The 27,612-nt window shown below is 36.7% G+C and overlaps 1 protein-coding gene across 1 annotated transcript in view; it reads right to left on the minus strand.

Annotated features, from left to right (window-relative positions):
* ABCA13 (ATP binding cassette subfamily A member 13) overlaps positions 1-27,612 on the minus strand; it is a 514,266-nt gene that overhangs the window by 207,685 nt on the left and 278,969 nt on the right. Inside the window, exon 42 of the mRNA XM_055294536.1 lies at positions 17,007-17,112. Coding sequence (XP_055150511.1) covers positions 17,007-17,112 — 106 coding nt within the window. The remainder of the gene's footprint in view (positions 1-17,006; positions 17,113-27,612) is intronic.

Here is a 27,612-nt window from a genome sequence, read left to right on the forward strand (position 1 = left end):
GTCTCGAAAAAAAAAAAAAAAAAAAGAAAGAGAGAGAAAGAAAGAAAGACTTGGCTGCTGCAGCATATAGCATGCCCTGATGGAATCTAGGGATGGCTACAAATGAAGGGCAAGAGGAAAAGGCTCATGAATAACTCTGACATTCTGGTTTGTAAACTAGGTAGAGAGCAGCAATATTCTCTAAGACCAAGAATGAACCAGAGGAAAGTTTTCTGGGTTAAAATCATGAGTTGGACTTAAACGTGTTGAGATGGAGGTACCTGGGAGGCGTTAGAATGGAGTTGCTCAGCAGGCAGTTATAGCCAAGGGCCAAGAGAGTTGATCTGAGCTGACCCCAGATGTGTGAGCAGCCACAGTATGGGAACGAGGAAACCTCAGTCAGGGACAAAATGACCCCTCGGAAGAATAAAGAGAGAAGAGAGCTCAGGGACTGCCTGAGCATGGTAGAACTCTAACAGATGAAGGTCAGGATGAAGGAGGAGGTGAGGTGAAGACGAGTAATCAGAGGAAAACAAGTGATGTGTCATCGGGTCCAAAGAAATAAAGTTTTGCCCAAAAAGAGGACGCTGGATACAGCTTAGAGATCAAGGATGATGCCTTTTGAAACTAGTGATGTGCTGGTCACCAGTGAAATTAAAACAGGCCTTTTGAGTGGGATGGTGGGAGAACGGCACATATCTGAGTTGACCAAGGCTCAAGTGAGAGACGACGATGCCAGTCACAGCTTGTCTCCACAACTCTTGAGAAAGAAGTTTGGCTGTAAAGGGGAGAGAGCTACGGAGGTAACTGGAGGGAAATGATTTGAAGGAAGGGTTTTGTTTCTCTTACGCTGCTTTGTCTTTAGCAAAAGAAGAGCCATGAGTATGTTTAATCCCTAATGAGAAAGATTCAGGACAGGGGAAGAGCAATGAATTCTTCCTTCAAAGGTGGGAAAGGATTCATCTTGGCAAAGAAATCAGCCTCACCTAGGAAGAGAGCCCTACTCTCTCCTGTAACAGGAAGGAAGAGGATGCAGGTGGGAGAAGGTAGGAGGTGGATGGATTTATTCACTCTTATTTTCTTTCTGAGGCAGGAACTCCCTCCTCCAATGGGAGTGGGAGGAGGAGGAACCAGACGCATGAGGAGAGGGGACATTCGAAATTGACTTGGCACAAGAAGTGAGAGTTGGCCAGGGAAACACGGTTAGATTTCTGGGCAGTGTTGACAGTCCTGTTGCTAAGAATCTGCTATAGAGCCTGCAAACTCTAAATGATAAAAATGCTAAACCTACTGGGAAAAACTGAAAACCATGAGATGAGTAACAACAAATCAGCAAAGTGAAACTGTGAGAGAAGCATGTACTAAATATTGGAGGAACATGTAGGACAGAGTAAATAACTGCTCAGAAGAGCTGAGAGGCTTCCAGAGGAGGGATGGTGTAAACAGAGGACGTGTGAGTGCTGTGCCATGGAGCCAGCTTTTATACTAGATCAAGTCAAGTGGCATGAACACACAGGATGCCCCATCTCATTGTCAAGTGGCTGGCCTGAGGAATCAACCAGCCGAACTCTCACATTGCCCATGTGTAAGCTCAGCAAGGAAATGACTTCCCCAGTTGTATTAGTCAGCTCAGGCTGCCAAACAAACTACCACAGACTGAGCTGCTGAAACAACAGACAATCATTATCTCACGGTTGTCAGCACCAAGAAGAGCAAGGTGTGGGCAGGGTTGGTTTCTCCTGAGGCCTCTCTCCTTGGTTTGCCGACGGCCGTCTTCTCCCTCACATGGTCTTATCTCCATGTGTGTGCATCCCTGGTGTCTCTTTTTATGCGTAAATTTCCTCTTCTTAGAAGGATCCACCCATTTGATGTCATTTAGTCCTCATTACCTTTTTTAAAGTCCTAGCTATAGTCACATGCTGAGGTACTGAGGGTTAAGACTTCAACAAACAGGGAACACAGTTCAGTCCATAACACCAGTGCACAGCTAGAAAGCCACTAAGAGAGAGAATAGCCCCATAACTTATGATTGTAAGTAGAATTCTTTTTCCATCACACCAAAGCAGTGTATCTCCAGATGTGATGCCTGGACTAGCAGCATCTCCTGAGAACTCGTTAGAAATGCAAGTTCTCAGACCCCATCCTGGACCTCCTGAGTCAGAAGATTTGGGGGTGAAACCCAATAATCTATGTTGTAACAAACTCTCCAGGTCATCATTCAGTTGTGAGATCACTAAATTTCTCAGGAAGCTGACTAGTTAATTCAGTGATTTATGTATATTCTAAACATTACACTAAGCAGTTAATATATACTAAACATTATAAATTCAATGATTTATGTATATCGAGCCTTGGAAAAGCCTTTTCAAAAAATAAAAATTATTAAAATTATTTTAAAAAAGGACCCAAAGGGACTGCAATGGCAGATGTATAGCCATAAGAAGGAGGATAAATATAGGCATTGTGCCTGGATGGGAGTTTCATGCTGAACCTGGTGAGGGTTTGGGCAAATCAGATAACATCTCTGAACCTCAGTTTAGAGGTTTAGAAAATAACTGTGAGATAATGAATGTCTGTTGTTTAAGCTGCTCAGTCTGTGGTAGTTTGTTTGGCAGCCCAAGCTGCCAATACAACTACAACTTGGGGAAGTCATAATACAACTGGAGAAGTCATTTTCTTGAAGTGCTTACACATGGGCAACATGAGCGTTTGACTGGTTGATTCCTCAACCCAGCAGCTCGGCAGTGGGATGGGACAATCTGTGTGTTCATGCCACTTGACTTGATCTAGAGTAAAAGCTGGCCCCCATGGCACTGGCCATGGTACAGCACTCAAACAGCCTCTGTTTACAGAGTCTCTCCTCTGGAAGCCTCTCAGCTCTTCTGAGCAGTTATTTACTCTGTGCTACATGTTCCTCCAACATTTAGCACACAGTTCTCTTGTAGATTTCACCATGCTAATTTGTTGTTACTCTTCGCACAGTTTTCACTTTTTTTGCAGTAAGGTTAGCATTTTTATTATTCAGAGTTTGCAGTCTCTATAGTAGATTCTTAGTAACAGGGCTCTCAACACTGCCCAGAAATCCAAATCACATCTCTATAACATCCAATAACAGAGATAGGAAAGTCTGTTTGCAAACTGGTTGTAATGATGAAGTGAGAAAATCTAAATCATGCAAAGTGACTATCATAGTGTCCAATCCACTTCAGGCAGCTAATAAATAGTTTCTTTCTCCATGAAGAAGTGACTTCCACACTCCGCGGTGCAGAGACAAGGACAAAAATGCAGTTGCAGGCATCGGTCTTCATAACTCATTTCTACGGAGCTACTAGGATCCCTATGATTAAAAAGTATGTATTTTATATTTTATTTTGCCTTCATCAATCCCTCAGAAAAGCAAGGAGTGAGTTATTTCAGAGCTATCCCTTAAAAGAAGACTATTTCTGAAGACATACGGCATCTGTAGAGAGAAGGGGTGCCCACAAGCAGGTGCAGCCCAGGAGTAGGAATCAATAACAAAAGAGTAATCTTTGAGGGCACCAATGGGAGGAGAAAGGCTTTTGTAAATGGTTATTCTAGAAATTGAATTTCTCTAGTGTAGATCACATACACACACAACACAAAAAGCAACTAAATCACTTTACTTATAAGACATTAATGCACACTGTGTCCAATATTCTGAGCTAATGTTGTGATTAAGTTATATCTACTAAGTAACATAAACTGGACTTAGGTTGAGGCCTCACGTGGAGTTTTATAGGAGGAATTTGCAGAATATAATAAAATTGGCAAATGTAGGCAATCTCATACCAAATTTGTTTTAATGCATCCTAGACTTACTTCTTATTTGGTAATGAAATACTTAAATTGATTCTTAAATAATATACATTTCAGTTCCCAGATTTATAAGTTGAATAACTAAAATTACATTTTTATGTCATATTTTATAATGGCAATAAAAATATAATTTTTCTTTCTTCAGGGTTCTTTCTTAAATTCAAAACATCACTCTTTTTCATATAGCATTAGCTTTTATTGCATGTGTTTTATTTCCAAATTATTTACATGGGTTTTTTAATAATGTTCTCCAAATTCAGAACATAAAATTATCCTTTCTAAAACAGATGTATAAGCATAATAAAGAGGATATATATATCCTATATAGAGGATATATATAGGCAATACATCTTCAACATAAATTATTCTAACTTCTCACGATGACAAAATGTTTACGATAATCTAATAATCATATTTTCATTAAATTCAATCTTACATATAAAAGTTAACTAATATTTTTTAAAACTGAACGCTCAGAAATTAAACCTTTAGGCAAAATGCTAATAATCAAAAAAGAAATAAGGCAAATTGCTAATAATCAAAAAAGAAATAATGTGTATGTCCAGTTTAAATAAATTTTGACATAAACAGTATACTGTAGAGACCAATTATGATATATGCAGGGAATATTACTACATAGAAATTATGCAAGCAATTACATAGATGAATTTCAGAGACAAAATACTTACTTCGAAAAAAACACAGACTTTTATATATACTGTATGATTCCTTTTATATAAAGTTCAGAAACAGGCACAGTTATTCTAAAGTAATTCAATTACCCTCATGAGGAGGGATTTGACCTACAGAAGATGTGAGAGTGCCTGCTGAAGTACTGGGAATGTTCTAGCTTAATCTGGGTGGTGGTTACACAGGTCTGTACCATGGAAAAAACCATCTGGTTGTACAATTAACATCTATGCCATTTACTAGAAGATGTATGCAGTTTATGTTAGTGAAAATAAATTTAGAACACTATTCTTAAATAAATATGTAATTTACGTGTAAAGGTAAGGAACAACATTGTTATCAAAGAGGAAATGCAAATGGCTCATAAATATGAAGAGAGGCTCAAGTTGTGGAAATTCAGTTTAGCTTGTTATAATACTGTTTTGGTAGGAAGAAGTCTAAAGTGGCCCCCAATGACTCAAACCCCTGTACAATTCCCTCCCCTTGAGTGTGAGTGAGACCTTGAATACAATAGCTGTCACTCCCACAATTAAACTACGTCATATGACAAAGGTGAAGACATTTTACAGATCTCACTAAGAACGCTAATCAGTTGCCTTTAAATTAATCAAAACAGATTATCCTGCTCACTTTGAAGAAGTAAACTGCCAGTTTACTTCTGACAGAGCTCTTATAAAATTGCTTATGCCCAAGGGTAATTCTATCACTTTAGTATGATTGTGCCTGTTTTTGAGCTTTATGTAAAAGGAATTATATAGTATTATAAAAGTTTGTTAATTCTATAATGTATTTTTTGCTTATCTAATTTCTATGTAGTAATATTCTCCTGCATATATCATAATCGGTCTCTACATTATACTGTTTATGTCAAGATTTATTTTAACTGGACATACATATTATTTTCTCTTTTGGTTACTAGCATTTTGCCTAAAGGTTTAATTTCTGAGCATTCATTTCCTTTGAGATACATTTGTTAATAACTTTAATATGTAAGAGAGAATTTAAAGAAAATATGATTATTAGATTCTCGTAAACATTTTATCACGTAGCTAAGACCTGAGGGTGACTTCTCAGAATTGAGAGCAGCCTCTAGCTGACAGCCAGCCAAAAAATGGGCACTTCAAGGAACTGATTCTGCCAAAGACCTAAACAAGCTTGGAAGAGACCCCTGAGCTCTAGATAAAAATGCACTCCTAATAATACCTTTATTCAGCTTTGTGAGATCCTAAGCAGAGAACTTGTCGGGCTGTGCCCAGCCCCTTGACCAAAAGAAACTGTGAGAAAATAAATAGGTATTGTTTTAATCTGTTCTGTTGATGGTAATTTATTAATAGCAATAGAAAAGTAAAATAAATTTTGGAAACTGGAAATGGAGAAGTAACATAACAAATATTAAAAATGTAAGGGTAACTTGAAATCATGGAATGGGTTTGGATGAAAGAGTTTTTGGAAGCATGCTAGAGGAAACCTAAATTTCCTTGGTTAGATCATAAGTTTAAAAAAAAAAAAAAAACCTTAGCAAAATTGTCTCCTGCAGTTATGTGGTTATGTGGAAAACAGAATTTGTTAGCAACAAAGTTGGATATTTAGCTAAGGAGATTTCCAAAAAAGAATTGAAGGTGCTGCCTGGTTTCTACTGGAACTTATAGTAAAATGAGAGAGGAGAGCGATAAAATGAGGAAAGAAATGTTAAGCAAACAAGTAAACAAAAAATAAGTAAAGAAACTGATAAAATTTTGATAACTTTCAGCCTCAACAGGTTAAAAAGAGAAAAGGTAGTAAAAGTCAAGAAAAGCTATTGATAATATAGCAGAAAAAAAAAAAAAGGCTGAGTATGTTATTATAGAACCTTCTGCTCAAACCTCAAAAAGCTCACAAAATGCCAGTATTTAGTCACAAAATTGGCCCCCTAAAAATATTAAGAGGATAGAGTGACATCAGCAAGATGTCAGATTAGGAAGTCCAAACTCCCCTGTCCCTATGGAAACACTAAATAAACTACAGGCTGACTAAAACAACTTTACAAGAGCTCTGGAAATTAGTCTAAGATCTATAGCAACCAACCAAACTCCCAATCAAAAACAAACAAACAAAACACATTGAAATGGTAGGAAAAATTCTGTGGTGTTTTACTTGACTTTGCTCACCTCTTCCTATATTGGTGGGGTCAAAGAAATGGCTCAATTCCTGATCTCTCCTTCAGGGCAGAAAGAGCAAAGTGCAAATTGTTTTCAAAATTCCTGCCTGGCTGTAGAGTGCCCAAAGGACTGGTATCTGTCTCACCTGATTCAGCAAGCACACAAGAATGACAGCATAGTTTAGACCTAAGATTGGAAACCATGGAAGGCATTTGGTGGGCATCAGAGCACATGAAAACTAAAGGAGGAGTGCAGGTATATGGGTGCCTGAGGCAAAAGATTATAGATAGGAGAATATATTAGAACATTTGAGGCACTGGGATAAAAAGGTGAGACTTTCTGAAAAACTAAGGCATTTGAAAGTGGCCAAGGAACATCAGAAGAAAGAGGCAAAAGCACACACTTACAGAGGCTCAGATAGGCTACATGCCCAGAAAATAACTAAGAAGACCATAAGCCGTTACCCCAGGCTGATCTCAAGACCCAGGGGATCACTAATTAGCAGAAGTATTCCACACCAATTTGCAAAGATTAGGAGAAGTGGCTATTTTATCAAGTGCACAGTTCCCAACAAACGATTATTTAGACAAAGAAAAATAGAGAAATCTTACCCATTAAAAGGAGAAATAATTTCTAGAAACAGTCTCTGAAGAAACACATACTAAATAAAGATTTTAAATTAACTGTCAAATAATCTCCAAAAGCTAAAGGAAAACATGGATAAAGAACTAAAGAAAATCAGGAAAGCAATATATAAATAATATATAAACCAAAGACATAGATTGGCAGCATTGACTAAAAATCAGGATCCAAATGCATGCTTTCTACAAGAGACACATTTTAAGTCTATGGATACACATAGATTAGAAGTAAAATGATGGGAAAGCCATTTCATGCAAATAGTAACCAAAAGGCAGAAGGGTGGCTATTCTAATAACAGATAGAATGAACTGTAAGTAGAAAGTAAATGCAAAAGACAAAGAACATTATGTTGACCCTTTTATAAAAGCGTCAATTCACTAAGAAGACGTACCGATTAGAGATGCATAGATACCCATCATGAGAGCTCATAACATATGAAGCAAATACTGGCAGAAATGAAGGGAAAAATAGCACTACAGTAATAGTAGGAAACCTCAATACCTCACTGTCAATAATGGATAGAATAACCAGACAGAATATCAACAAAGACACAGGGAATTAGACAACACTATAGAACTATTGTACATAAATGACATAAACAGATCACTCTACTCAACAACAGCAGAATATACATTTTTCTTAAGTGTATATGAAATGTTCTCAAGGATAGCTCATATGTTATACAACATAACAAGTCTTAATACATTTTAAATAAGATTGAAATCACACAAAATCTATTTTCTGAACACAGTGGAAAGAAACTAGAAATCAACAACAAAAAAAAACAGAAAAATTCACAAATATGTGGAAATTTAAAACACAGTCAAAATAACAAATGGATCAAATAATAAATCACAAGAAAAGTTAGAAAATATTTTGAAACAAATGAAGTGAAAACACAACATATGAAAATTTCTGGGGTGCAGTAAAAGCAGCACTAAGAAGGAAATGTATAGCTCTAAATTCTTCTGTTATATGAGAAGAAAGACTTCAAGTAAACATTCTAACATGATTCCTTAAAAAATAAGAAAAGAAGAAAAAAGCTAAACCTAACTCTAGCAAAAATAATGAAGTAAATACTAAAGCAGAGATGAATAAAATACAAAGTTGAAAAACAACAGGGAAAAATCAATGAAATCAATAATTTGTTCTTTAAAAAAGATCAGCAGAATAGATAAACCTTTAGCTAGATTGACTAAGAAAAAAAGAAAGAAGATTCAAATAACTGAAGTCAGAAAAGAAAGTGTTACTGCCAATTTTACAGAAATAAAAAGATTATAACAATAGTATGAACAATGTGTACCAACATATTTGATGACCTAGATAAGATGGATAAATTCCTAAAACACACAAACTTTTAAGACTGAATCAAAAAGCAATTGAAAATCTGAGTAAACCTATAACTAGTGAGGAGATAGAATCAATAATTAAAATATTCCCACCAAAAAATAAAAATAAAAATAAAGCTCAGATGTCTTCACTGGTAAATTCTACCAAACCTATAAAGAAGAATTAGCAACAAGCCTCATAGAACTCTTCAAAAAAATTGAAGAGGAGAATAAACTTCCTAATTCATTGTATGAGGCAATGCTAGCCTCACAGAATGAGTTATGAAGCCAAAGGAACTACCAAAAAAAAAGAAAAACAAAAACCTTACTGACTAATATTCCTTGTGAATATTGATGCAAAAACTCTCAACAAATACTGGCATACCAAATTCGACAGTATATTAAAATGATTACACATCAGGACAAGGGAGGATTTACTCTTGAAAAGCAAGGATGAGTGAACACACAAAAAAAAATCAGTTTAATACCACACATTAAAAGGATAAAATTTTTAAAACCTATGGTCATTTCAATTGACACATAAAGAACTTTTACAAAATTCAGCACTTTGTTACGATAAAAACACTTAACAAACTAGAAATAAAAGGAAACTACCTAAACATAATAAAAGCCATCTATGAAAAACCCACACCCGATATTGTACTCAATATTGAAAGACTAAAAATGTTTCTTTTAAGATCAGGAATATGACAAAGATGCTCACTTTCACCACTTCCATTCAAGATAGCACTGGAAGTCCTAGCCAGCTCAATTAGGCAACAAAAAGAAATAAAAGTCATTCAAATTGAAAAGGATGAAGTAAAATTATCTTTGTTTGTGGATGACATAGTCTTAGATGTATAAAACTCTAAAAAAATACACATATATACACATAAACACAAAACGTTAGTACTCATAAACAAATTCACCAAAGTTTCAGGATACAAAATCAATACACAAAAATTAGTTGCACTTCTTCCATTAGCAATGAACAATCTGAAAAGGGAAATTAAGAAAATCATTTCATTTACAATAACATAAAAGAGAATAAAATACTGAAGAATTAACTTAACCATGAGGGCAAGCAACTTGTACACTCAATACTACAAAATGTTACTGAAGAAAATGAAAAAGACACAAACAGGTGGAAGGATAGTCTACGTTCATGGATTGGAAAACTTAATATTTTTGAGATATCAATACCACCCAAAACTATCTAAACTAATCAATACAATTCTTCTAAAGTTTCCAATGACATTTTGGAGAAAAAGAAATATTAATCTTAAAATCCATACATAATCCCAAGGGGCCCCGAATAGCTAAAACAATATTGATAAATATGAAGAAAGTTGGAGAATTCATGCTTTCTGATTTCAAATGTTACTACAAAGCCATGGTAATCAAAACAGTGTGGAACTGGCACAAAAACAGACGTAAAGACCAATGGAATAAAACAGAGAACTCAGAAGAAAATATTCACATATATGGTCAATTGGTTTTCAACAAATGAGCCAAAACCATTCAGTGAGAAAAAGTCATTTCCATAACTGATGTGGGGAATACTGGAGATCCATATGCAAGAGAATAAAAATGGACACCTACCATACACGATATAGAAAATTAACCCAAAATAAATCAAAGACCTTAATGTAAAAGCTAAAATTATAAACTTCTTGGAAGAAAACACAGGAAAAAACTTCAGGATATTGCAATTGCCAGTGATTTTTTGGGTTTGCCACCATAAGCACAGGCAACAACAACAACAAAATAGGTAAGCTAAATTCCATCAAAATTAAAAACTTTAGTATAAGAAAAAGTACAATTAATAGAGTAAAAAGGTAGCCCATGGAAAGAGAAAAAAATTGCAAATTATATTTCTAATATGAGATTAATATCCAGAAAACATAAAGAACTTCTACAACTCACCACCACAACAAAAACCAACCCCATTCAAAAACAGACAAAGGCCTTACTAGAGGATTCTCCAAAGAAGATACGCTAATGGACAATAAGCCCATGAAAATGTGCTTAACATTACTAGTCATCAGGGAAATGCAAATCAAAACCACAATGAGATACCACTTCACACCCATTAGGATGATTATTATTTAAAAAGTGGAATAACAAGCATTGGTGAAGATGTGGAGGAATTGGAGCCCTAGTTCACAGCTGATGGGAATGTAAAATGGTGCAACCATTGTGGAAAATGACATAGCAATTTCTCAAAAAATTAAACATACCATATGATCCAGTAATTCCATTTCTTGTTATATGCTCAAAAAAAGTAAAAGCAGGGGGCTTGAACAGATATTTGTACATCAATTTTCATAGCAGCATTATTACAGTAGCTTAAAGATGAAAGCAACACAAATGTCCATCAACAGATAAATGGATAAACAAAATGTGATACATACATATAACGGAATATTATTCAGCCTTATAAAAGAATGAATTTCTGTCACTTGCTTCAACATGGATAAACCCCAAAACTCTTACTCTAAGTGAAATAAGCCAGTCACAAAAGGGCAAATACTGTATGATACCATTTATATGAGGTAGTTAAATTCACAGCCACACGGGCTAGAATGGTGGTTTCCAGGAGCTGGGGGAGGGAGAAATGAGGAGTTGTTGTCTAATTGGTACAGAGTTTCAATTTGAGAAGATAAAAAAGTTCTGGAGATGGATGATGATGATGGTTGCACAACAATGTGAATGTGCGTAATGCCACTGAGCTGTATACTTAAATATGGTTAAAATGGTAAAATTTATATTATGTATATTTTACCACAGTAAAAATATATATCTTATATATAATACATAAATATGTATTATATACATATATAAATATATGTACTATATATTATAAATTTATCATATATAAAAACACATTTGCTAATTAATTTTCCATTTGATATTTTCTATTACTAATAAACGTCCTAGATGAAAAAAATATTTTTTGAGTACTGTACTTATTTTTATTTTTCTTTGTTTTTTAATTATTTTCAGTTGCTAAAATTCACATAGTGCAAATCTACCAAAGATCTCAAGGGGGCTATAGAATCCTTCAGCTACTCGGTTTCCTCCCCTAGAGGCAAACTCCATTACCAGCATCTTTTTACCCTTCCAACAATATTTTACGTGTATGTATTTGAATGCACTCTTGGTAGATTTTATTTTTTTAACCTGTCATAAACTATTATTTGTTTATTATTATAGTTGACAAATAAAAATTATATTTATCATGTACAACATGATGTCCTGAAATATGTATACCTTGTGAAGTGGCTAAACCGAGCTAATCAATATTTGCAATACCTCACATACTTTTTTGTGGTGAGAAAACTCATCTATTCTTTTAGAGATTTTCAAGAACACAAAACGTTATTAACTACAGTCACCATGTTGTACAATAGATCTCTTGAACTTATTTCTCCTACATAACTGAAATATCGTATCCATTTACCAACATCTCCCCACCACATCCCCTCCCAGCCCCTAGTAACCACAATTCTACTCTCTATTTCTATGATTTCAACTTTTAAAAATTCTGCATATATGTGAGATCATGTAGCATTTGCCTTTCTGTTCCTAGCTTATTTCACTTAAAATAATGTTCTCTAGGTTCATCCACGTTGTCACAAATGACAGAATTTGCTTCTTTTTTAAGACTGAATAGTATTCTGTTATGTACATATGCCATATTTTCTTTATTCATTCATCTGTTGATGAACACTTAGGTTGATTCCATGTCTTGGCTATCATGAATGGTGCTGCAATAAACATTGGAGTGTAGATATTTCTTTAATATACTGATTTCATTTCCTTGGATATATGCCAAGTAATGGGATTCCTTGATCATTTGGTGGTTTTATTTTTCATTTCTTAAAGAACTTTCATACCATTTTCTATACTTATTCACATTCCCACCAACAATATGGAAGAGTTCCTTTTTCTTGACAACCTCACCAGCATGTGTTATCTTTTGTCTTTTTAATATTAATTATTCTAACAGACATAAAGTTATATCTCATTGTGGTTTTCATTTGCATTTCTCTGCTGACTATTAATTTAGTATTTTTTAATATACCTGTTGGCCATTTGCATGTCTTCTTTTGAGAAATGTCTATCTATTCAGGTCATTTGATCATTTTTAACTGCATTATTTGTTTTCTTTAATTGGGTTATTTATAATGTATACGTATATTTTATTATTATTATACTTTAAGTTCTAGGGCACATGTGCACAACGTGCAGGTTTGTTACGTATGTAAAATTTAAAAATTTTAAAAAAGATCAAGTGTGTCTCACAGGTCTACTCAACCAAACCAGAGGACCTCTAGGAAGCTTTGTGGTGTGGTTCCCTCTGCCGTCTATGTAGAAGCCAAAAAATACAGAAGAGATTATTTCAAAAACACCTGGCTTTTGTCTAATGGATGAATATTACTGAAACCTAAGAAAGTTTCACAAAGTTTTTGCGAAAATTGCTTCATCAGGTATAGTGCCAGCACTGTCTAAAAAGACCACGAAGAATACAAGAAGGAAAGAAGACTATAAAAGATATGAAATAAGCCTTACATCTGCAAGATATAAAATTGTGATGATTTATGTACCTAACAGAGCCCCCAAAGACATAAAAACAGAAGTCAACAGATTTAAAGGGAGAAACAGGCAATTCTACAATAATAATTAGAAATATCAATACCCAAATTTTATTAACAGATAAAGTAATTTACAAGAATATCAACAAGAAAACAAAAGACTTGAACAACCACTACACACAAACTAAATATTACAGATGTCTATAGAACACACCACCTATCACAACAGATGAACATTCTTTTCAAGGGTACGTGGAATTTTCTCCAGCATAGACCATAAAACAAGCCTTAATAAATTGAAAAGAAATTTGTTGTTGTTGTTGTTGTTGTTGTTGTTTGAGACGGAATCTCCCTCTGTTGCCCACGCTGGAGTGCAGTGGCACAATCTAGGCTCATGGCAACCTCCACCTCACACGTTCAGAAGTTTGAGACCAGCCTGGACAACATGGTGAAATCCCATCTCTATTAAAATTATGAACCCATTCTGGTTTTTTTCAGGTTACAATAAAATGAAATGGGACTTTAATAACAAAAGGGAATTTAGAAACTCACAAATATGTGGAAATCAACACAACCTAAATAAGAAATGAAAGAAATCAAAAGGGAAGTTAAAAAATACTTTGAGATGAATGAAAAATGAAGATACAACATATCAAAATTTACAGGATACAGCTGAAGCAATGCTTAGAGAAAAATTTATAGCAGTAAATGCTTATTATTATAAAAAATAGATCTCAAATTAATAATGCAAACTTCCACCTGAAGACACTGGAAAAACAGAGCAAACTAAATCTAAGGTAAGCAAAAGAAACAAAATAATAAAAATTAGAGCTGAATTTCATGAAACTGAAAAGAGAAAAATCAATAAAACCAAAAGCTGATTCTGCGGAAACATTACCAAAATTGACTTCAGCTAGATTAACCAAGAAAACGGATAAGACTCAAATTATTAGAAGTGGAAATGAAAGGTGAAACATCACTACAGACTTTTTTTTTTTAGACGGAGTCTTGTTCTGTTGCCCAGGGTAGAGTACAGTGGCACAATCTCAGCTCACTGCAACCTCCACCTCCCGGGTCCAACCAATTCTCTGCCTCAGCCTCCCAAGTAACGGGGATTACAGGTGCCTGCCACCACGCTCAGCTAATTTTTTGTATTTTTAGTGGAGATGGGGTTTCACCATGTTGGCCAGGCTGGTCTCGATCTCCTGACCTCATGATCCACCCAGCTCAGCTTCCCAAAGTGCTGGGATTACAGGCGTGAGCCACCGCACCTGGCAAACATCACTACAGACTTTTAAAAAATAAAAGGAATTATAACTGATTACTACAAACAATTGTATGCCAATAACATAAAACAGCATAATGACCGAAATGAAATGGACAGATTCCTAGAAAGACACAAAACACTGAAACTGATTTGAGAAAAATATAGACAATCTAATAGCCCTACATCAATTAAATATTTGAATTAATAATAATAAAAAAACCTACCCACAAAGAAAAGCCCAGACCCAGAAGCCTTCACTGGTGAATTCTACAAAACATTGAAAGAAGAGCTAATACCAATTATTCACAAACATGTCCACAAAACAGAAGAGAAGGGATCACCTCTCAACTCATTCTATGAGGTGAAGATAACCATGATAACAGCACCAAAGACATTGCAAGAAAAGAAAATTGCAGACCAATACCTGCTATAAAGATACAAAAATGCTCAACAAGATACTAGCACAATAAAATCCAGCAATATATGACATGACCAGGTAGAATTTATCCCAGGAATGCAATGTTGTTTTAACTACCAAAAATCAAAAATATACCATATAAATATATAAATAAACAAAAAACATACAGTCATCTCAATAGATGCAGAGAAAGCATTTGGCAATATCCAACACCTTTCATGATTAAAAACACTCCACAATTAGGGACAGAAACTTCTTCAACTTCATAAAGGGCATTTATGAAAACCTAGTTACCATTCCACTTAACTCACACAATTCCACATTTAGAAATTCTTCCAGCTCTAGAAATAAAATCTGCCCAATTTTAATAATGGACAAAAAATCTGAATATGATTTCTCCAAAGAAAATATACAAATGGCCATGAAGCCTATGAAAAGATATTCAAAATCATTAGCCACCAGTGAAATGTAAATAAAACCCACAATGAGATAAACACTAAGGTGTGTGTCACATCCACTAAAGTGTCTGTAATCAAAACAGCAGATAATAACAAGGGTTGGGAGAATGTGGAGAAATTAGAACCTTCATATACTACTGGTGGGAATGTAAGGTGTGATCACTTTAGATGACAGTCTAGCAGTTTCTCAAATGATTGAAACATATGATTCAGCAATTTCACTTCTAGATATACATGTAAGAGAAAACATATCCACAAAAAATGTGTACATAAATGCTCATAATAGTATATTTGCAATAGTAAAAAACTGGAAACAACCCCAAATGCCCATCAACTGGTGAATGGACAAACAAAAATGTGGTATATTTATACAATGAAATATTTGGTAATCAAAATAAATTGAGTACTGGCACGCTGTAACATGGATGAACCTCAAAAACATTGTGCTCAGTGAAAGAAGCTAGTCACAGAGGGCCACACATACTATGATTCCATGTATATAAAATGTCCAAAATCGGCACATCTATTAGAGATTGAAAGTACATTAGGAGTTGCCTATGGCTGAAGAGATGGGGATTTTGAGGAGTGATTGCTAAGTGACACCAGTTTTCAGAGTAATGAAAATGGTGTAAGGTTGATTGTGGTGATGAATGCAGAACTCTGAAGAAGCTAAAAGCCACTGAATGGTCCCGTTTATATGAGTGAATTGTGTGTTATGTGAATTATATCTCAATAAAGCTGTAGGAAAGAAAAAGATATGCTTAACATAATCATTAGGAGAATGCAAATTAAAACCACAATGAGAAACTACTACACATGTATTTTAATAGCTAAATTATATGTTTTTCAAATCTGATACTACTAAGAGCTGAAGAGGAAGTACAGCAATAGCAATTCCTACAGTTGCTGGTGAGGATGCAATTTGGGAAACATCATAAAAGGTTATAACATATTTAATTCTAGTTACTTATTCATGGGTTCATGTGCCTGGTAGACTGAAATCTCTGAAGGAAGGCTCTTAAATTTATTACCCTCCACATCCCTAGAGCTCAGCTCAGGGATCCTTGCTGAGTTGCTGCTAATAAATATTCAGGAATTGTACTGAACTGGAGCTTCAGTCACACACCTAGATACCAAATCTGGATTCTGTTCAATCATTAAAGCCTATAAAGGAGGCTGCATACAAAAGCTGAAGCCATGATTTGGTCCCAAACGGACAGAGGTTGCACGAAGGCAAAGCCCACATCCGGGGCTTTGTTAAGCCATGCAAATCCATTACCAGGAGGGTGCTTGCATATAAGAGGCACACCACGCAGGTAGGCCAGATCAGTTTGTTTGTGATGAAGGTAAAATAAGATGAATGATGGTCATTATTCTAACTGTATACATTGAGAAATTTTTTTATATACTAAGTCAAGTCCTGAAGAAAAGATAAATGTGTCCCATAAACACACAGTTTATTTTTTTCAAACCAGGATAAAACTCAACTTTTTTTTGCCTCTGACCTGTATTTACTTGCCCCCTCACTATACACTCACATCTCCTCACTAACTTCAGAACCTTGCTATTCAACTCTTAAAACAAGGGATGTTGAATAAGGCTGGTGTTATTCTTCCTCCAGCAGAAATGCAGGAAGCCATTCTGTACTTACAGTAGCCAGACAGATGTCCTGTAGGCCTGTGGTTCTGCAGCTCTGACTCAGTCCCCAGGGCAATGTGAGATTTCTTGTTGGAATCTTGCAAAAGCATCAAAAACACCTTTCGGAAAAAAAAAAAAAAACAGCCATGTATTATTTTATGTTTCTATACACATCGCATTTCTTTTCTTCTGCCTCAATTGCCTAATCTGGTTGTGAAAACATATGCCAAACACACCCCATATATTTCATTTTGCCATCCCTTTAATTGGCATAACTCTAAGACTACCTAGGTCTCAGCAAAACAGGCTACCCATAGGATGCAACGATGAATGAAACTTGACTGTGAACTCCCAGACCCTCACAGGCTAGTGGAGGCTGGTCAAATGCATAGGCAGTGGTAGGCAGGGAGGGGACAGATAGCAACACAGTGTATCCAATTCAACTTAAGTTTGTGACTCACTGTACCAGCATCTTAGGAATTCAGAGGTGAATCAGACAATAAAATTGCAATGCTCAGTTTACTTACAGTAGATGGGATCTCATACATAAAAATCCCCATTAAATGTGTGCTTTCCATGGGCTATGATATATGATGTCACTAAGGTAGTTAATCAAATAACTTGCTTGAAGTCACTTCTTGGTTAGTAGTGGAGACAGAAGTCCAACCTCAGTTTATTCAAAGCCAAAGACTATGACTAAAGTAGCAACAATGAGGTGAGAAAGCAGAAGTGCGAGCAGACACAAAGGGAAATGAGGTGGGTTGGAGACATCGAGGCCCTTGAGCTGCACCTGGATCGCTGGCAGGGATTTATGGAGTGATGGAAAGAGAATCTCTAAAATAAACATTGGGCAATGCACAAGAAGTATAAAAGTCAAGGAGACATCACCCTGCAGCAGCACAGTCCTAACTGCTGGAGCTCCACTCTTGGCAAGATGTGGGCAGGCTCTGTGTCTGCAGGTATAGGACTGCACCACCCAGAGTATTGGCTGCCTCATTGTATTAATAAAACAGAGATGATGGTCACAGTATCTAAAGTTGAGTAGATGATGGCTGTAAAGTGCCAGGCACAGATGCTGGAAGCATGCAGTAAGTCTTCTATTATTCATGTGGTTAGCCAAGGTTTCCTGAACGTCCTCTGTGGGCCATGCACAAAGCTAGGTACTGTGCATTGCCACTCTCCCCCTTAGCATCATCCGTGCAGGTGCTTCCATCACCCCTTCCTCTGCACATATCCATAGAGATATTGGTCCCTGGCCCTGGCCCCTCTCCAAGTGACTCCTGCTGGGCCAGTGTCACTGTCCATCCAGCTGGTACCTCCCACCCAATGCCCTGGGTAGTGAAGTCCTATACCTGCATGTACAGATCTCAGTCCACACTGAGCACTCTGCCTCACTTCTGATTTCTCTACACAACCTCACCATTCTGATTCCTCTAAACACGCAAAAAAGGTATTGACTGTCTCTAGATGTTCCTGAGGAGCCCCCAACCACAGGGAAAGATGGAGGAAGGCACCAGAAAGAAGAAGCCATGAGCAAGCAAGCCTTCAGGAGAGGCATGCAGTACCTCTGCACGTGGTTAATTAGTTTGCATGGAATCTTACTGAGCAAAATCTGCATGAGTAGCACCAGTGAAAGGTCAGATGCAGCTACCTTCATGTGAAAGATAACCCTTTGCTGATTCCCAATAAGACTCCAAGGAAAAGCTGCAAACCTCACTACTATTGCAAATAATAACAAGAAGAATAATGATTAATAACATTTCTGAGTGTGTGCCAGCCATGTGACCTTGGACAAATTATTTTACCGCTCTTAACTTAGTTTCCTCACATGATAAATGGTAATAAATAAGACATAGGATTGTTGCAAGCAGTAAATGCATTTATATATAAAGTTATAAAAATGATGCCTGGCATGTAGCACACTGGCAATGTCTGGTCTTAACAGTAGCTAGATAAGGATGAGTAAGTGTAGTAGGGTGTATGTGCTATGTTTCATCATGTAATTCTCAGATCAATCTGATGAGATGAGTACTATTATCCTCGCTTAAGATGAGGGCACTGAGGCTTAGTGCAGTAAGTCTTCACCTAGAGCATTTATAGAGAATTAAATAGGAAACAATAGAAATAGTGAAAATCAAGAATTATTCGTTGACTAAAGATTTTCCTTTACATCTTATTCTAAATGGAATTTTCACTTAATGTTCACATTTAACTATGATTATATGAAGCATACCATGATAACTAAGGCATTATTGATAAAAATATTCATCTGTCCTTTTTAAATTTTCCTTTTCTAACCCCTCTCATAAAAGGCCATAGTTGTATATGGTGGGGAGGAGGGTTTGTGTGTGCGAGTGTGTATGAACATGTGTGAATGTATATGCACACGTTTGAATGTACACATTTGTGGGCATGTGTGTGTTAGAGGAGGAAACAGAATAAGGAGAGAGTTTTTGCCCTCAATAATCTCACAGATCAGCAGGAGATACAATCAATTATGGTACGGCACTAAGTATCTGGGTACAACATGTCTGAAAATTCTGGAACTTTGCCTGTGAATAGTGAAAGGCAAGCCTAAGACAATCAGAATGTTATGCGTGCCATCAAGTGGCAACTCACCTTAACTGCAGGCAGGCTGTCCAGGAGGCTCTGAGAATTTGACAAAATGTCAAAGTAGCCCAATTCACAGAGAGGGCAAATAAAGGTTACTCTTTTCAAAAGCAATATGACATTGATCACTGTAATCAAAGATTTGGAGTCTTGATGGCAGACTTTGCCTTTGTTATTTTGCATCATAATTCTCACACTGAATCACACAGACAGCAACTGTAAAACTCCCCTTGGCAAGTATTTCAGGTAACCTTAACATCCAGAATAGAACCTTACCCAGGGATTTAATGAAAGAAAACTTATAAGAAGGCTCCTAACATTTCACTGAATTCTGGACATAGAATTTCCACATTATATCATTTTACAGTAAGTCCTCACTTAGCGTCATCAGTAAGTTATTGTTCACAACTGCAACTTTAAGCAAAAGGACATACAGGAGGTCCTCAAATAATGTCATCTCATTCAACGCCATTTTGTTATAATGTTGATGAGGGAAAAAAAGTTGTTTTGCTTAAAGTCTTAGTTTCCAAGAACCCATCAACAATGTTAACTGAGGTCTCACTGTATTCCTTCTTATCTGATACATACTTTCCAGCAATATTTAAATCAATATTTATACTGAAAAGTGTTCTTCAGGTTTTTTAAAGTAATTCAAATAAAGAAACGTAAACTCTCTTTCATTTCAACAATTATGAGGAGATGCAAAATACTGCAAAAATATTCTCATTTAGAGTATAAAAGTCCTGATCAAAACATATAAACAATCTTCCAAAAGAGATAGAAATAAAGGTTAGGCAACTGCACAGGAAGTGAATGCAGGCTAAACATCTAATGTCCTGGCTACACTTTCCAATTTAAGAAGAATGCTACGTTTGTGCATTTAGTATGGAATGACATTATTTATACACACGTCTTCCTCCTCTTTTGGTGGTATTTTCTATCTTTGTAACTGAATATAGGCCATAAGCCAATTCAAATGGACCAAATAAGACCTACACCTTCCCACTTTCATACAAAAGAAGTAGAATATTCTTTTCAATCTTATCTAATGTTTTGAATTTCACTGAAATTACAAGCTGCTCAAGTCAAAGCATAATCAAGTTGGTCAAACTACTCATTAATTTTTAGGTAAATTCATCACACAAAGTAAATAAGAATAAAATAAGAAATGATGAAATTATGTCTGAAGGACACTAACTAGCATGAAAGTAATTTAAAATGTAACAAAAATATGGCTTTAAAAGCAATGCCTATGGTGTATCTACTCTTTCTTTTCAAGGGACAGTAAATTCAAAAGTTTTGGGATTCTTCATTTGGGGATCTACGTCTCCTTAATTTAAAAGAGCTTTGAGGTCTAGGCATTTATGACAGCCCAGTGTCATCTCTACACTGATTGTGCTATCAGTCCCTCAGCCATGAGACCTATGCCCCATCCTTTTGGGTTCTCTGTTTAAAGGGTATTGTCAAGCAGCATGAGACCCCAGATATGATCTACCCTTAAAGTGTCAGTTTGATGGATTGTGTCCTTGAGATGGTCAGTGCAAGGTACTTTTTTGCTTAGATGCTAGAGAAATTTATGAAGCTGACCAAATTTTTGTAAGACAAGGACAATGGAATCCAGCTGAGTGATGACTTGAGCAGAGGGAGAATTTCCAAACTTGACCTACATGTAACATAAGATGTACTCTTTCCGTTTCCCCAAAGTGATTGCTTTTTAAAGAAGCAGAAGATGAAAACACATGGACAACTTAGATGATAAGAAACACTAGAGGTACTAGCAATTGCTCTCTAAATATGGGATCTTGGGCAGGGCTGTCCCCTGACATGCTAACACAATGCATGCAGCAAGATTTGTTATTTTACAGGAGCTTGTATGAATTTCCTATCACTGCTGTAACAAATTACCACAAATGTGGTGGCTTAAGACAACGTATTTAGTATCTTACAGTTCTGGGGGTCAGAAGCCTAATATGGGCCTTCCTGGGCTAAAATCAAGGGAGAATATACTCCCCGGACTTTCCCAGCTTCCAGTGGCTGCCAATATTGTTTGGCCAATGGCCCCAGCCTCCATCTTTAAAGCTCATCTCTCCAACTGCTGCCTCATCATAACATCACCTTCTTCCTCTCTGACCTTCCTCAATCCCCCTTTTATGTATCCTTTTGATTACATCAAGTCCACCCAGATAATTTGGGATATCTCCTGCCACAGTCCCATAGGGGTAACATTTACAGGCTTCAGTGATAAGGACATGGACGTCGCTGGGGGACCATTATCCAGCCTATCCTAGAACTATCACACCATCAACACACCTTTGAAACAAGGGCTGTTGATTTGAGGTGTCCTTGGAGACTACAGAACAGGAGAAGTTGATAAGTAGAGTAGAAAATTTTGGAGTCCAACACAAAATGAAAAAAATTTCAGTTTCTGATTTTGGTCAGCTCATTACCTTTTTGGTCTCTTGGTCTCTCAGTTTGCTTATTCATAGAAGGAGAAGATTAAAAGACATAAGTTATAAAAGGTCAATTCTAGTTCACACTCAGGCTCTGTGACATCCTACAACACCTTGTTATAAACAGAATGCAAAGAATGGGTCACAGCACTCCAGTCGAAGGGCTGATAGCACAGTCAGTGTTAACAAGACAGCAGGCTGTCTGCATAAATGCTTAGACTGTGAGGCTGTTCTAAGTTAAGAAGACCTTAGCCCCCAAATGAAGAATCCTCAAAATACTGAATGTATTGTTCTTTAGGAAAAAAAAAAAAAAAGAAAAAAACAACAACAAACAGGATGTCACATGAAAGAAAAAGGAAACAGGGTCTCTCAAAAAAGTACCTGCTTCCTTCTCTTCCTTCCTCCCTCTTTCTTCCTTCTTTCCTTTCTTTCTTTTTTTTTTTTTTTTGTAAGAAAGATGCCAGATTAGGGTTTGGGACCAACAGAAAGTGGCAGCTGAATGGGGGCAGGTTCCCACAAGAGAGCATATGAGCAGAGCAGCAAAGCAGTGTGGAGGCCTTGGAAGATGAGCTGCACACAGGAGGACTGAGGGAAAAGGTAGCCTAAGAATGAGTAAGTTGAGTTTCTCGTTATCAGAGAAGGACGGTACAAATAAGGCAAGAGGAAACACTAAATGAATGCTGTGTAATTGGATTGGAATTAGAGATGCCATGTGGAGTTGAACTCCTAGTTTTCTATTTATGGGCAGAAAGAGAAGCAAAAATAGAGGTGGATCTTTTACCTTATCCATGAGAGAACCTCAGAGCAGCAACACCCCAGTCACCATGAGCATATTGAGCAGCCAGGATTTCTTGGAGAAATGGCTGATTCTAGAGCCAGGGCTGGGAAAGAATGGCAATCCTAGAACATCTTGTTTTGTCAGGAAGCAGGAAAATGCTCAAAGAATGGGAGGCATGAGTTAAAAGGCACAAAAACCAGCTTGAAGGAACTCCCACTGGCTCAACTTGGTATGACATGAGCCTCAAAGTAAATAATGACCCTACTGAATTGTAACTCATTGAGTAGAATAGGATGCTATGAGTGGCTCCTTATATAAATAGGTCAATGGGGTAAAAGAGAGTTATTTCTTACTGGACAATGTTAACTAAAACACATAGAAGGAATGATGAAATTAGAAAAATCACCACTTGGCAAGCGCCATAGTAATAATTTGTAATTCCGGCAAGGAACATCAGAAGATGCTAAAACAAGTGGGTGAGAAAAGTGGAATTTACAGAGTCTCAAAATATATCCTCAAAAAAAAAAAAAAAAAAAAAAAACAGAGAGAAAAGGAAATTAACTTAAGAGTGGGAAAGCCTGGCAGACACCACTTTCCACTTTACCTGGGAAAAAAGGTCACCTCACTAGCCATGGAACAGATCAGCCTTGTGCAGCAGGCAGCTAGGAACAGTGGGACACAGCATCACCCCTGGAATATGCCAGCTAAAAATGCATAACCTGACCAATCATAGCAAAATAAGGCAAACCCATATTGAGGCTCATTGTGCAAAATACGTGATCTGGACTCTTCAAAAATATTGAGGTCATGAAAGTCAAGGAAACTGAGGAATTCTTGCAGATTGACAGTGACTAAAGAGGCAGGCAACTGAGTGCAGCTCGTGATCCTAGACTGGATCCTTTAGCTCTTAGGGACATGAGGGGCACAACTGAAACTTAAATGGGCAAAGATTGTACAGGAATTCTTTTTTCTTAAAAATTGTTCTAAAAAAAAGTCAAAAAAAAAAAAAAAAAAAGATCAAGCCCTACATCTGAGGCCCAGGCTTTACCTCTTAATGCTGTGTAGGATGGGGCAGCTGAGTTCATGCACCTGAGGAACTAGCATCCAGAACCTCCTTGGCAAAGGTGCAAAGGGAAACCACTAATCAGTATTTAGCAAGCTGGAAGAAAAGAAACTTCCCATCTCAGGCAGGCTCACCAGCCTTTCTAAAACATTACTAAAAACTTCAAAATTATTAAAAAATACACTGCAAAAATTTATTCTGTTTGCATTATGCCAGAAAGTTTTGTCTTGGCTTCAGAGATTGCTGCAAATATATTCCATATGAAAAGCCAAGTCTTCTAGCTCTCTATGGTCCCATCCCACACAAAGTAAACATTGTAACTTGCCAGTATTGTCCTTAGGTGCAAGCATTGGAGTAGAAAGTACAGATGCCTTAATGAAACTGGCGACTATAGTGATTCCATTTTAAATCTTAATTTCACTAGCTTGTAGGTAAAGTTGGAGATCATAATTTATAGTAAGTGTATTGCAGTTTAGAAATAAAATATGCTTTTTAGCTGAAGAGCTCAACTGGAGAGTTAATTGGCAGGTCCTCCTCACTCCTGTAAAGTCATCAGGCAAAATGCAGATGAAGGAAGAGAAAAGCACCCTCAGCGCTACAACAGCCATGCTAACTATGGATCAATAACAGACATAAGAAAGGAAAGTCAATGCTCACCAAGTGTGAAGAGACAAAATTGGTTGAGACAGACATTTTATAGCCTCTACCAAACAAAAAAAGGTTCTCCAAAAGCCCCAATCTTTTTCCAATTTAAGATACCTTTCTCAAACAGCTCTAAACATACCATTTATATTTTGTTAGATCTCATATACACTGTATATGTTCCAGATTCTTTGCCCATAGTTGCCCTTAGAGAGATAATTTCTTTCTTAGCATCCGTGTGTGTGAGACATGTGGGAAAAGAGAGATACGTAAAATCTAGTAAATCAATACTTATTTAAGACCTATTATGTGCAAAGCACATACTAAATGTAGAAAGTAGAAATTACTGTAAGCAATTGAAGAAACACGTACTATATCTCCAAAGTAATCGAACAACTTGTTCTGTTGCTCCTCACTGACTAACGAGGAGTTCTTGCTGTTCTGGGGTGACTATCAGCAAGAACATGAATCCTGGATTTAAAAAATTGCAGAGGCAGGTTACACGGAAGAATTACTCTTTTCAGAAGGTGGTGGGGATGAAACTCCTCTGTACTTTGATTGGGGTGGTGGTTCTACAACTCTATACATTTGTCAAACTCACAGTGGATTTTACTGTAGGAATTTTACATATGAAGTACATAAATATATATTTTTTAAGAAAAGACGGCAAAGAGGAGGAAGACTGAGAAATTTCCAAAAGGAATACGAACGGGTAAAGTACAAATACAAATATTTTGTAAAAGAAAGGTGACTACTAAACAGAAATAGAAATATTTAAGGAATATAGCATAATATGGTTTGGATCTGTGTCGTCACCCAAATCTCATGTCAAATTGCAATCCCCGATGTCCAAGGTAGGGCCTGGTGGGAGGTAACTGGATCACAGGGGTGGAGTTTTCATGAATGGTTTAGCTCCATCCCCCTTTGGTAGTGTATAGCGAGTGAGTGAGTTCTTGTGAGATCTGGTTGTTTAAAAGTGTGTGACACCTCCCCACCCTCTCTCGGTCCTGCTCCTGCCACATAAGATGCCTGCTCCCTCTTTACCTTCCACCTTTCATCCCCAGAAGCAGATGCTGCTATGCTTCCTGTACAGCCTGCAGAACCTTGAGCCAATTAAACCTCTTTTCTTTATAAATTACCCAGTCTCAGGTATTTCTTTACAGCAATGTGAGAATGGACTAATACATAACATAAAAAGAATTTTTAGAAGTTATTCTATAACGCAAGGTATACTGTAACATTAAAATATAGACAGATTATAATATAACGGTGTCTAATCTGAAAATACACCACTGTGCATGTGTTTTGGATATAAATAGTAGAAAAAAATATTGATAAGTCCTCATATTTATGTCACAATCCAGCAATATGTAACCTGCACTCAGTGTTAATTATATGATTTGACCTAAACAAAACCTGTGTGTGGAAGATAGGGAAGATAAACCTACTGCAGGGATGAGAAAAACGAAGTTAACAAAGAGCTCTTAAAACTCAACGATAAGAGTTGGAACCAACCCAAATGTCCAACAACGATAGACTGGATTAAGAAAATGTGGCACATATACACCATGGAATACTATGCAGCCATAAAAAATGATGAGTTCGTGTCCTTTGTAGGGACATGGATGAAACTGGAAAACATCATTCTCAGTAAACTATCGCAAGGACAAAAAACCAAACACCGCATGTTCTCACTCATAGGTGGGAATTGAACAATGAGAACTCATGGACACAGGAAGGGGAACATCACACTCCGGGGACTGTTGTGGGGTGGGGGGAGGGGGGAGGGACAGCATTAGGAGATATACCTAATGCTAAATGATGAGTTAATGGGTGCAGGAAATCAACATGGCACATGGATACATATGTAACAAACCTGCACATTGTGCACATGTACCCTAAAACCTAAAGTATAATAAAATAAATAAATAAATAAATAAATAAATAAATAACTCAACGATAAGAAAACAAACAGCCCAATTTTTAAAAAGTGGGCCACAGACCTAAACAGACACCTCACTAAAGAATATATTCAAATGGCAAATAAGAATATGAAAAGTTGCTCCATATCATATGTCATCAGGAAAATGCAAATTAAAGCAGCAGTGAGATATCTCTACACACCTATTAGAATGGCTAAAATCCAGAACTCCAACAGCACCAAATGTTGGCAAGAATATGGAACAAGAGAAACTCCCATTCATTGCTGGTGGAAACGCAAAATGGTGCAGGTACTTTGGATGACAGTTTGGCAGTTTCTTACAAAACTAAAAACACTCTTACCGTATGATACAGCAATTGCAGTCTTAGGGATTTACCCAAGTAAGTTGAAAACTTATGTCCACACAAAAATCTGCACACAGATATTTATAGCAGCTTTGTTCATAATTGCTAAAACTTGGAAGCAACCAAGATATCTTTCAGTAGGCGAATAGATAAATAGACTATGGTACATTCGGCCAATGGAATATTACTCAGTGGTACAATGAAATAAGCTATCAAGCCATGAAAAGACACAGAGAAAATTTAAATCCATGTTACTAAGATAAAGAAGCCAAACTGAAAAGGCTACAAGGGTTGTATGATTCCCAACTCTGCAACATTCTGGAAAAGGTAAAACTACGATGACAGTAAAAAGATCAGTGGTTGCCAAGGGCTGGGGCTGCGGGCAGGGAGGAATGACTAGGCAGAGCACAAGAGATTTTTAGGACAGTGAAACTGTTCCATATCATACTATAATGGCAGATACATGGAATTATACATTCATCCAAACCCACAGAATGTACAACAGCAAGAGTGAAGCCTAATGGGCTGGATGGTGATGTGTCCATGTCGGTTCATCAATTGTAACAAATGAGCCATTCTGCTGGGATGTTGATAGTGGAGGAGGCTGGGGGCAAGGGAGGCAGAGGGATGCGTTCAGCTCAATTTTGCTGAGAATCTAAAAGTGCTCTTTAAAAAGCTTTTAAAATTAAAATAAATGTGGTTCCAGCCTAAGTGATTTGTCCAGGTTGTCCCCGACAGGAAGTGATGAAACATAAATGCAAGTGTCAGTGTTCTTGTCCTGATTCCCAGG

The sequence above is a fragment of the Symphalangus syndactylus genome, chromosome 9 (assembly GCF_028878055.3).
Source record: "Symphalangus syndactylus isolate Jambi chromosome 9, NHGRI_mSymSyn1-v2.1_pri, whole genome shotgun sequence".
Lineage (NCBI taxonomy): Eukaryota > Metazoa > Chordata > Mammalia > Primates > Hylobatidae > Symphalangus > Symphalangus syndactylus.